The 13022-nt window shown below is 37.4% G+C and overlaps 1 protein-coding gene across 2 annotated transcripts in view; it reads right to left on the bottom strand.

The window, feature by feature from the left end:
* LOC110023889 (30S ribosomal protein S13, chloroplastic) overlaps positions 1-10004 on the bottom strand; it is a 13197-nt gene extending 3193 nt beyond the window's left edge. The window contains exons 1-4 of one of the 2 annotated variants that reach the window (XM_020723529.1): positions 9789-10004; positions 9484-9708; positions 9231-9399; positions 1937-2129 (exon numbers count right to left, since the gene is read on the bottom strand). In XM_020723529.1, coding sequence (XP_020579188.1) covers positions 9232-9399; positions 9484-9708; positions 9789-9917 — 522 coding nt within the window. In that variant the 5' untranslated portion in view covers positions 9918-10004 and the 3' untranslated portion in view covers positions 1937-2129; position 9231. Of the gene's footprint in view, positions 1-1936; positions 2130-9230; positions 9400-9483; positions 9709-9788 lie in introns of those variants that run through there. The other variant, XM_020723528.1, reaches the window with a different exon arrangement.
* Between the last annotated feature and the right edge of the window lie 3018 nt (positions 10005-13022).

Below are 13022 nucleotides of genomic sequence, written 5' to 3'. Positions count from 1 at the left end.
GTCTCTTTAATTTCGTTCGATAAGTTAGCGAGCCGAACACGAAATAAGATGTGTTCGTTCGTGTTCAGCTAGTTAAAAAATTTAATTGACTACAATTGACTACAAGTGTTCGTTCGTGTTCAGCTAGTTAAAAAATTTAATTGACTACAAAACTACAAAGATTTATAACCAATTAAAATATTGATTAAGAAAATAGAATAAAAATTATTAAATTAGATTCAAATGATGTTTTAATATAAATAATAATTTTTAAATCTTGCTCAAACCCTTATTGTCTTATGGCTATATGATTAGGGTTGTTAAAATGACTCTTTGTTTGTGAACAGCTCGTGTTCGGCTCGTGAAGCAAACGAGTCAAACACGAACACATTTTTTGAGCTCGAAATATATATGAGCCGGCTCGTTTATCTAACATAAAAAATTTGATATTTAAATTTATAAAAATAAAATTATATTGAAAAGTTAAGGATGAAAATGTATATTTCACTTTTAAAAAAAGTTAGTGATAGTGATAGTTTTGATGTGATGTTCTTAGAACTAGGAAGTTATGTCAACATGTTTTTGAAAACTCTTGGGTAATGTTTGGTAGCATACTATTAATAGGATTTAGAGTATGTTTAAGGCGGCGGTGCAGCGTCACACCATAGTTATTTCGGTTTGGCAAATCTGTGTTTTGTCTGTTTTTTAAAAAACTGCAGTTGAAAGCTGTATTTTGTCACTGGATCTGGTTAAGTGTGGTGGCTATTAGAAAGTCGTGGTCTGACTTATTCAAAAAAAAATTGTAATAGTCACTGCAGATTTTCGATCAGCATTTGATGAGTCGAGCTGTCGTGTAAGAAGGCATTCGATAAGTCGGGCTGGATAATTTTCCACCTATGGTACAGAGCAATTGTCCAACAAACTGAGAGTTTCCTCATAATCAATGCCTTACTCGTGTTTGAAACCTTGGGCCACCAGACGAGCTTTGAATCATGCTACTGAGCCAACGAAGATGTTTTTCGTCTTATATGTCCAGCAACAGCCAAGTTTATTTTTGGAGGATGGTGGTGGAAAAAGATCCCATATACCTTGTTGTTGTAAGGCTAAGAATTCATGAGACATGGCTATTCTCCAATGATAGCTTTTGACTGCTTCAGTAAAGCTTTCATGGGTATCCAAGTGCCAGTTTGCATTATTGTGTGCATTGGATGACAAGGTATTGCGTATATAGACATTGGAGGATGGAATTTGAATGGCTATGAGTGTGCAGGTGACGGATTTGTAAATGGATTGGTAGTGGGTGAAGGGGAAGAGAGTGCAGGAAGAGAAGAAATAGAGTTAGAAGATAAGGGGGTGGTACAATAAGCATGTGTTGTTATTAGTGGTGGAATGGGAGGGGAGGATTTTAGCTTGTGAAGGTGGGGAGGTGGTTGTTTTGTAAGGGAAATGAGATTCAACAGAAATAATTTGCCAGGACATGATGATTTTTTCAGTGGTTAGATTATAGCAGCAATAATCTTTGTGGGAGGTAGAGTAGCCTATGAAAACACAATGGGGACACCGGGGGTGAATTTCTTTGTTGTTAGAGGTTGTTTCCAGGGACAACAGGACGTCCCCAAGGTGGGAAGGTGGAAGTGGTTGGGTTTGCATTTGTGCAAGAGTTGGTATGGAGATAGCATGTGAGTCGTCTTAGGGTCTGTTTGGGGCTACTTTTGCTTGTTAAAAAGTAGTTGAAACTGTTGAAGAATAATCTGGTGTTTAAAAAGCACGGTGGCTATTACAAAATCTTTTTTTTAAAAAAAAAAAGTCAGGCCGCGGCTAGAAAGCTGCGACCGCACTTAGTTAGAACCAGTGGAAAAATGTAGATTTCAGTTGCAGTTTTTTCAAAATGCTGACAAAATGCTGTTTACCGAAACAAATAGGATTGCAATGCAGTGTCGCACTACCAGTGCACCGCCGCCCTAAACAGACCCTTAAAGCACATTTGATTTATTAGATACAACGCTCTAGAGACAACATCAAGCCAAAAAATGTGAGGAAGATTTGCCTGAAGTAAGAGTGTCCTCATGGTTTCAATAACGTGTTTGTGTTTCCTTTCAACCACTTCATTTTGTTGAGGAGTGCAGGGGAGTTAAATCGTTGAGGAATGCCTGTAAAATGGAGATGAGATCAAAAATCATGGGAAGTGAATTCACCACCTCCCATCTAATTGAATTTGTTTGATGTTAGCATTAAATTGTGTGGTAATTAATTTTTTGAAGGGAGTAAATTTTAATTGTGATTCAGCATTGTTCAACATTGGAAACAGTCAATAGAACCAGCAAAATCATTAATAAAAATGTAGTATTATAACTAGCTAAAGAAATAAATGGAGAAGGTCCCAATACATTTATACGAACTAATTTGAATGGATAATTGGTTTTGGTTATTGACTTAATAAAAAGTAATATCTGACTCTTTCAGGAAAGACGAGAAATACAAGAAGAAAGTGGAGAGGAGATATGTAGAGAGCTGTTGCGTTTGGAGATGGCATGCCAAGGAGCTGTTGAACTGACGCCTGAGGTGAGAGCACGAATTTGCTGAACGGTCATTGTTGATGCTACCTTCAAGGAGAGTTTCGTGGGTGGGTCTGATCCTTGATTTGATAATCGGAAGAACGAAAGAAATGATATAATTGTTGTCAACAACTAAGGTTTAAACTGACATAAGGTTATGGGAGAGATAGGCAACATGGAGAAGATGAGAGATATGGAACCGTATGGTTTGTTGTGGACAAAGTCCTTCTTTGATGGGTGAAATGGGAAGAGAAGAAAGAATTGCTCAAAACCTACTTTGTATATTCATAACATGGACTTAAATAGGGTATTGCAAAGTTTTACAAATAAACCCATAGACTTCTTCAATGTTCCCTTTTTACAAATAGGACCCTAAATTTGGCCCAAATCTCAACACTCCCCTCAAGATGTACAAAAGATATCCCCAAGCTCATTTAATCATATAGCCTATACAAATCTATGGTGTATTCCCTTTGTGTATTCTTGCACACCGGATCGTCACAGCTTGACATCGGTGAGAAGGGATCAAAATCTGCCAGCAGCCACTCCAAATCTATGTTGTATTCCTGAATCGATCTATCACCTAGTACCACTGCTTCTATCTCATGATGAATCTGAAACACCCTTATTTTGATTCTCCATCCCAGTATAAATTCTCTTCAGTTTTGCCCAGATGACCCTCACCATTCAAATGACATCTTCTAATCAGGCAATAGATGGAACCATTGAGTTGGGAAGCCTAGTGTAAATTAAGATGTGTGTGCTCCTCTAATCATCTCCCTCAACATTGTCACCCTCTGGCTCAACCTTGCCTATCGTTAGGTATCCTTCTAATCTCTTCCCAACTAAAGTAGCCTCAATCGGACAAGATCAGATACGTGGTCGGTCCATCAAGCTTCAAATTCACAGGAAGGAGATCTAGCTTTACCTGTGTCAGAGTACGTACTGAGGTAGTGGCTCCCGTTGAGACGATAGCTCCTTGTATGAGTCCGATCAAGACCTTCAGAACCTCATGAGGTAGTTTCCCTAGACGCTCCAATCCTTGACCTCCTACACCATCACTTTCTCCTGAGCTTCTGAATCACAAGGATCCAAGTCTAGATCACACGCAACTTCTTTTCTTTCTGTCTTTGCGCTCCATATCTTGTACGCAAAAGTCACGCATCTCTCCCTGTTTGTTCCTCTCTGTCACCTCCCCTTGTCCTTGCATAGTGTTGCTCCACTCCTTCCTCTCTCAACAAACCACATAAGCCCTCTCCTACCTGAATCCCTCGCGATACAGTCGAGAAAGATGGAATTGCAGTGTACAGAGAACCCTGTGATACAGTCAGAATTAGAGCTTATTGGGAAGAAAACTCGTAATCTCGTACCTTCGTGACTGAACCCCGAGAGACAGTCGTGATCTGCACCTTGAGCTTGCTGGGAAGGTTATTCGTGATCTCGCCGAACCCTGCGAGACAGTCGCGATCCGTACCTTCATGATCGCGCCCTACAAGGCAGTCGCAATCCAAGCTTGTTGGGAAGGCGACGACGTGACCGAACCTGCGATACATCAGTTTCCTTTGTTTGGGTTCAAAGGGTTGAACAGCCAAATATATGAAATTCATATCATTATCCTCTAAGGTCAATCAATAATAGAGTTCACTATATGGAGTGGCAAAGTAAAGTTTATTGCTATTGATCTGTTAGTTGATTGTCAAAATTTTGAGAAAAATATGTTGAATTCTGAATAGGCTTGATAGTCTTTTCCCTTTGTTTTCATTCCATTAAATAATAATCTTACAATCTATTTTAGGTACAAAATAAAGTGCATAATCTATTTTAGGTAACTTAATAATACATATTCCTAATTTAAATACTCAGCTAAAAGGGAAATAAATCAGAACAAAGATATTGGAAATAACTTAAATAAGAAAGCTCCTAATTATAGAAAACTCCTAATTTAGCTGTCAGATTTCCGTCCTTCTTGATTGACATCCCCCCTCTAATTGATGTTGACTGATCATGAATCATCAATTTGCCAAAAAAAACTGATGACACAGCGGGACCAAAAATCCTCAAGCCGTGAGTGTCGAAGGAGAAGGTGCTGAGGTCGAGAATGCCGAAGCCTCGGAGACAACTCCTGAACCATAACATGATTTGAGCAAAGAAAAACAAGAAATCATTTATCATTGTTGTCTAGATATTCAAATCATAGCTACGAGAAGGATTCGCTTCTAGTTACACAATACAAATGCTACCGATCATAGCCCACAAATAGGATCCAATTACAAGATCCAGATGCTATCGATCATAGTCTATAAGTAGGATCTGCGTCCTGATATCCAGTTACACGATCCAGATGCTATCAATCATAGCCTACAAGTAGGATCCGCATCTTGATCCAAATGCTACCGATCATAGCCAACAAATAGGATTCAGTTACACGATACATATGTTATCAATCATAGCCTACAAGTAGGATCCGCATCTTGATCCAAATGCTACCGATCATAGCCAACAAATAGGATTCAGTTACACGATACATATGTTATCAATCATAGCCTATAAGTAAGATCCGTGTCCTGATCCAAATGCTACCGATCATAGCCCACAAATAGAATCAAGTTACACGACCCAGATGCTATCGATCATAGCCTACAAGTAGGATCCGCGTCCTGATCCAGATGCTACCGATCATAGCCTACAAATAGGATCCAGCTACACGATCCAGATGCTATCAATCATAGGATTTGCGTCCTGATCCAGATGCTACCGATCATATCCTACAAATAGGATCCAGTTACACGATCCAAATGCTATCGATCATAGCTTACAAGTAGGATTCGCGTCCTGATTCAAATGCTATTGATCATAGCTGACAAGTAGGATCCGCGTCTTGATCCAAATGCTACAGATTCTTCCTGCGAGGATGAAGACGATTTGTTCCCTGATTTTTTTACGGCAAAAGTGTTGAAGTTGAGATGTCGAAGCCGTGAGTGCCGAAGTTGAGACAAAAGCATCGATGCCTAGCGAAGATCTAAATCGAACGAATAATAATACAAACATAACAGTCATTTTCAACCCAAGAATCCTTGTATCCCACAATGAATGGATTTTGCATTTCAGAATAAATTCCATCTCTTCGCGTGCAGACCTTCTTTGTTGCGTCAGTACTAAGAAGATCCACATATTGTCTGTATCTCCCCGTCGGATCCACCACCTCGAATGGCTTTGCGTCCTTGTCCGTCGGATCTGGCCTTACGCTTCGCATCCTCCCTGGATCTGCGTCGCCAATCGCAATCCAATCCACAACCCTTCTATCGATCAAATGAATATAGAAGAAGCACAAATAACAAGAAAATAAGATGTCCTGGATTCTCTCAGGTGTTGGTTCCTATCAGCCATCAATCGTATCGCAGAAGATGCTGGGGCGATCCTCTGCTTCATTTCCATGAGAAACAACAAGCAGCCGCAAAACCTTTATAGAAAGGCTCCTGAAGAAGACGATGGACAAAGCTTGGAGGGCATGCAAGGGGGCTTTATTCCTAGTTGAAAAATTAGCCAAGGTTCGAAGATCGAAGGAGGACGAAGCAGCCGAAGCGAACGAAGGAGGACGAAGCGGTAGAAGGCGAATCGAAGGAGGACGAATAGTTCCTCCCTTCCCGCAAGAGGCCGGTGGGAAGAGAGTCTTGACGATCCTCCAAAAACTATCGATGGTTAGAGCAAAAATTTGGCTATGATACCATGTCAAAGTTTTGAGAAAAATAGGTTGAATCTGAATAGGCTTGATTCTGGTAGTAGTAGCAGGAGTATAATTCAGATTGGATCTATGCCAGCAAATAAGAGCTAAGTAGCAATTTAGCCAAATAGTTGGCAGATGATTGGAGGGAGGAGAGTTAGTTGAGATAGGGATTGTTACTTGGCAATATTTTCAGGCACATTAATCTCTTCGTTACATAGCAGTGAGTATAGATCATCAAGATTAATGAGTGTTAATTGAGAGTGAATAGCTATTTTGAATAAATTGTATGAGGGAGGTATATGATATTTAGGATATAAAGTATGATATCTTCATTTTCTTTTATTTTGGAACCAGCTGCATTGATTTGGTCTAGAATGGATTTTACTTCGGTAAAGTATGGGATCATGGAATTATTTTTTATAGAGATGTGGTGCAGCACATTCTTGAATTGGATGACTCTAGAGCGATTGGAGGATTGAAGTCTTTTGGCTAGCGTGAGACATATTTTAATGATAGAATCAAGATGAAGCACATGGGGATGAATGGTGGATGAGATGGCAGAGTACAAGGCAGCTGCAAAATTTTGATCAACCAATTTCCAGGCAGCATTATTGGTTTTCAGAGAGGGATTGCCATTGCAATCTTGCAGATAGTGAACAAGACAAGGAAAAGATACATCCAAAAAGAACTCTTCAAATCCAGTTGCCTATAATAGTTTGAGGATCTGCGCACTCCAGATTAGGTAATTATCCATAGATAGTTGTGTCAAGGCTAATGTTTTGATGTTGGCCAGAAGGAACTTCAGAGAAGGAGGCGTGGGAAGGGTAGTAGGAATGGAAAAAGTATTCATGTTACAAGTTTGGGAGGAGGAATCAATCGGGTGAGTGGAGAAGAAAGTAAATGTGGATTAAATCCTGGAAAGCTTTAATACCATGAAGCAATGGCACATAACAGAGTTGAAATCATGAAACACTTGGCTTAAAGAAATGAATTCCGCAAGCTTACTATAGTATTCCATTCAGTATGTATTTATAGTAGAAGTTAGTACGTACTAGTATACAGTAGAGTACGGATAGTAATGATTGAGGATGTTGTAGAAGGACGGTGACTTTCGAGTATGGTAGGTCAATCCATGTGACCAGTTACCAGGTGATTAGTTAGTTAATAGAGAGCTCATTGTGTGGGGGTATATACCGAGCTCATAAGCACGATAAGCACATGTGATGTTGAGTATTACAAATTTTTTTGATTTGGGTAATTTTGGAATAAACCAAAAAAGATAACACAGGATGAGCAAAAAATTATTCAAAAAGATGCTTCGGATTTACTTTACTCTCATCTAAACACTCAAAATCCCTATGTTTGAAATGCAACATGCTTAAAATCCCTCCAATCCAAAAACTCCGGAACATATTTCAAATTATCAAAGAACATAATCCACATATGCAACATCAAAGGGACCTACAAAAATGAATATATGTTAGTTTACGAGATGATCATAGAGAGGAACATTTTGTAAGGATTTTGAAGTATTTTGTAAATCAGCTCTCATGGCAATAATATATAATGACAAGCTGAGGAACGATCTCTTCATGCTAAATATAAGGGTTCAGTAGAAATTCAGTTTCCTTTGTTTTGGTTCAAATGTTTAGACAGCCAAATACAAGAAATTCATAGCATTGTCCTCTAAGGTCCATCAATAATAGAGTTCACTATATGGTGGAGTGGCAAAGTAAAGTTCATTGCTTTTGATCTGTTAAAAATAAAATCAATACCTTCGTGAGTATTTTTATTAGTAAACAGATTTATGATCTTCTTAGTTAAAGAAAATAATATTTGAGAGTTAAACAAATGTTTGATCTTCTTATTTGAACTAAGAAGATTAAAATACTTTAGCTACCCTTGGTTCCAACCAAACAGATTTATGATCTTCTTAGTTAAAGAAAATAATACTTTTTATTTTCACATATTTTTTAGTGTGAAAGTAAAATCAATACCTTCAAGAGTATTTTTAAAGGGTTTCGCGGAGTTTAGACTAAGATTAATTAATTTCTAACATCCAACCTAATAGAATAGCCAATCCCACTTACTGGGATAAAGGCTTGTTGTTGTTGTTGTTGTTGTTGTTGGATCCAATCTAATAGAATCGAACAAATTTCATCATGTTTCAAGGGTTTATTTTGACTTGAAGTAACCAATTGGAGAAGCCAAGGGCTAGCTAGAGGAGTAACTTGTCACCTTTAAATTCTTGCTAAACTCTTTAATATTATATGACACACTCAAACTTTGTTCTAACTAAACTTAAATACTGAATAATAATTTGATATTAAGTGAATTTTAAATTTCATAATCATTTTTATAATAAATGTAAAACTGTTTAAGAGAGGAGAAGTTTAAATTTAAATATCCGCCACATGGCCCGCAACTATCCTTAAGTTTTGATCAGCCCACTGAAGGAACTAAATCTAAATGTATCCTGAGAATAATCCTAATTTGTAAGCTAATGGTACACTTAAATATCCAAGCAATATCATAGAGTGTTGCTAAAAAAATATTAAGGTAGACAAGAAATGTAGGGGCAATTACATACAGACCAACCTAAACTTGCTATTTACAAATTAACTGCCCTCTTTCATCCATTTTTCAAATTCTCGCTCATACAAAATTAATGGTAAACCCCAACCCATGTTTTTCATTTTTATCGAATTCGCAATGGTTTGATCGTGGCACGCGTAAATACATCGATTCGGTAATTAAAAAAAATCACCTGTGTGGTTAATTAGTAAATATGAATGTTTCGGGTGGTTTGTATGTAACTACAAAGAGCCATGCTGTAAGAAACATTAAGCATAAACCGGAAAGCAAGATTAATACATTCAAAAGGTCTTAGCAAGAAGAAGAATTAGGCTAAATAATGACAAGGGAACACACACCATCTAACGAGAATCGAAGAAGGAGATACCATCACCTACATCACTTATTAGCCTTCTTTTTACCAGCGACTGCTACCCTCTTACCCTTGAGGGTTCTGCAATTGTTCTTCGTCCTCTGGCCCCTGCACGGAAGCCCCATCTGATGCCGAATCCCACGGTAGCAACGGATCTCCTTCAGCCTCTCAATCGCAAGTCGATTAAAACGTTTCTGCTCCCAAATTCAACAGCGACAGATCTTAAGATTACAAAAAACATCTCATCCAAACAAAAGAAATTGATGAAGAAAACTAACTAGGTCTCCCTCGATCATGTACTTGGAAACCTCATCACGGATCTGGATAAGCTCGTCTTCAGTGAGATCTTTAGTGATTTTATTCTCCACACCTAGGTCGAAAAGGATCTGGCGAGAACGGCTTCGGCCGACGCCGTGGATATGCTGCAGCGAGTACTCTACGCGCTTGTTGTTGGGGATTTCCACACCTCCGACTCGAACGCATTGGATTCTAATCCCTCCGAGCTGAATCAAGGAAAAGGAAGGAGGTTGAAGAGATTGAGTAAGATGCGGGTCAGCGTTACTGAGAGGAAACGGTGCTTAACCTTTGGAGAAGATGAAGAAGAGGAAGAGAGGGAGAGGGAAGTCGGAAGAAACGAGGAATAGTTTTCGCCTCGCGTAAAGCTGGATAGAGAGGCGGCAAGGGGAAGCGTCATCGCCGGGAGGGCTGCCATTTTTTCCGTGCTACTGTTCGCTCCGAGAGTTAGCTTTCGGATAATAGCTAAAAAATGGGAAAAAAATATTGCATGTGATGCGTGGATTGGGAACAAATATTAATACAAATACCTTTTCCGGGAAAAAAAAAACAATTTTACCCCCCCCCCCCCCTCTCTTTACTCCTCATTTTTTATTCAAATGTTATTGTGATTGTATTCATATATTATTATATTCTGAAAATATTTTCGGTATAGTAATAACACAATAACACCTGAATAACGCAGAATAACATGAGAGGAATATTTCATTGTGTTACCGGGCCGATCACAGGAAAGCACATGTGTTTTCTTTTTTTATTTTTCTGGAGAGTTGAGTGTGGGTACTTGAAGTCACGTGTCCACATATCAGCGGACTCCGAATGCATCCATACGTTAGGAGTACAAATAAAATAATTTTCGGTTGACTGCTGATATTATGATAATATTATTGTAAATATCACTAAAATATTAAATATATATGGTAGTATTTTAGTGATATTTTAGAAATATATATTAGTGTTGTGGTAAATATCATCAAAATACTATCAATCCTCACCTAATCAATGCCTGTCTCATCTGCCAAAAATTTTTCTGTGCGGGCTCATGACGTAGCTCTACGTGCGGTGCAGAGTATTCCTCTATTTTCAGGTTATTTCTGGGTTATTTCTGGGTTATTTTCAATAATCCCGAAATAACCCGCGGTATTTATTTTTGGGTTATTTTCAATAATCCCAAAATAACCCAGAAATAATCTGAAAATAACTCAGGAATACCCTACAACGCATGTAGAGGTACGTCAGGTGTCCGGACAGAAAATACGCGCCTCATCTGCACGCACACAATATTTTCTCCAAAAATAGACTTGTAAATTGTAATTTTTACATAAAATACTCGTATTATTAAGACGAAAAGAGGCCTTTACAGACATACCACATAATTTTTATGTATTTATGAATCTCAATGCTCTGAAAGTAGGGTTGGACATTGAATCTATGGAAGGAGACATTCAACATTCAAAGATTGGATGATAAATCATAAATATATTTAAAAATGAAAATATATAAGATTTATACACCACTCAATTGCTATGTATTTTTATATCTAACAACTATTTTATCTATGTATTAAAATGATAATTTTGATGGTATAAATGTAAAAACATAGTCTGGGTGTTAGATATGTAAATAAATAAAATTGGGTGATAGGTACGTAAATTGAATTTCTTTGTAATTGTTATATTTTTTTATTTGATGTGAGTGATTTGGGTTGTATAAATATAAATTCTAGAGTTGAGGCGCTAGATATGTAAATAATCGTCGTTTCAATCCAGTTTTAGGTGGTCCTGTACGGGAGGGTTTTTTCTATGCCAACCAGAGCAAGACATATGGCCGGTTAAAGGTTGAAACGGTCAAAATGGCTGGTCTAGTCCGATTTTCTAAACCTTGATAAATCCAAATATTTATGGGTGATTGGGTACTTGATTTAAGTAGGATTTAAGCGTGATTTACATTAAACTCTAGCGAAAGCTTATTTTGAAAAAAGTTAAATCTGACCTAAATTAAAATTCAATGATAACCTCACTTTGTTGTAAATTCTGAATTTATTAGATTAAGGGGGGCACCGAAATTTTGTCTGTTTGGGTAGTCTGCATTATCGCAGTTTTTCAAAAAGTTGCCGCTGAAATTTAGGTTTTCCCACCACTCCTGGCTAAGTGTGGAAGCAACTTTCTAGCTACGGTATGACTTTAAAAAAAATTTGTAATAGCTGCCGCAGTTTTTTAATCATCAAATTATTATTCAGCAGTTTCACAGGTGCTGTTTAATAAACTGCAGCTGCCACAAACAGACCCTGAGAGGATTTATGTAGTGTCGGAGACAGGTCGCAAAAAATAATTAAAAGAAAAATCAAGTTAGAGATTATTATATTTCATAGTGAGGAGTATTTATCTGGGTGGCAATCACAATCCATGATGTGTCGACTTCGCATTCCATTCGATTTGTTTAAAATTTATTTGATTTTATATCAATGCTCATGTGAGTGTTTGGAAATTTATTTTATTTTTAACTTGTTTTGTGGGAAAATAATCTCTAGAGAAGTTGTATGAGTGTTTATAGAGTTTTGTAAGAAAAATACATTTCAAGATTAAATTTTAGTTGTGGATTTGACTCTACAACTCAACATGAATGTTTCAAAATTCATTTAGTCTAAATTCAATCAACAAAATGATCCCTTACTTATAATGCAAAATCTCTTTTCTATCCATTTTCTACATAATTGAATCCTTCTTAAACAAGCTCCACTTCTTGGGTTAGATGTGAGTGTGTTTGTGTTTATCAAATCAAACATTCCTCTAATTAGTTATCAGGCTAGATGTGAGTGACTATACTTTCTATCATTATCTAAACATCATGTTCACTTATTGGGTTAAATTTGAGTCTCAATGCTTCCGTCCTAGTGTATTTGGGTTTAACAAACCCTCCTCATTAATTAGCTCTGAGGCTATATGTGAGACATTTTGTTATGATCTAATCAAATTGTTCACCTCTTTGGGTTAGATGTGAGTCACTGTGTTTTTCAACCTGGTGTGTTGAGTTTATCAAATCAAACTCTCCTCTTTGATTAGCTTTTGGGTTAGATATGAGTCTATGTGCTTTCTATCATTATCTAATCACCAAGTTCACCACTTGGATTGGATGTGAGCTCTTGTGCTTTCCATTCTAGTGTATTCTGGTAATCCAAATCCCCTGCGTAAGTCTTCAATGGATCTTATCATTAGGAAACACAAAGCTCACCAACTTTATTACTTTTAAAATCGCAAAATTCACAACTTTAAAACTTCAAAGTTCTTAATGGCCAAATCAAAACTTCAGAATCGCAGAAAAGCATAACATTAAAATTTCAATACTCTCAAATCCTCAAATTCATAACTTAACATTTTCAAAATCATTAAACATAAATATCGATTTCCCAGGGGTGTGTGTTCGTCCCTCAACGGGGATCAAATCCGGGTTAGAGGGGACTTACGACTACACTACCAACCAACTCATCCTCCAGGGTGCATATATATATATATATATATATATA

Source organism: Phalaenopsis equestris, unplaced genomic scaffold, assembly GCF_001263595.1.
Source record: "Phalaenopsis equestris unplaced genomic scaffold, ASM126359v1 Scaffold000233, whole genome shotgun sequence".
In the NCBI taxonomy this organism is placed as follows: domain Eukaryota; kingdom Viridiplantae; phylum Streptophyta; class Magnoliopsida; order Asparagales; family Orchidaceae; genus Phalaenopsis; species Phalaenopsis equestris.
Note: the sequence above shows the minus strand (reverse complement) of the source record. Positions and strands in the feature narration are given on the sequence as shown.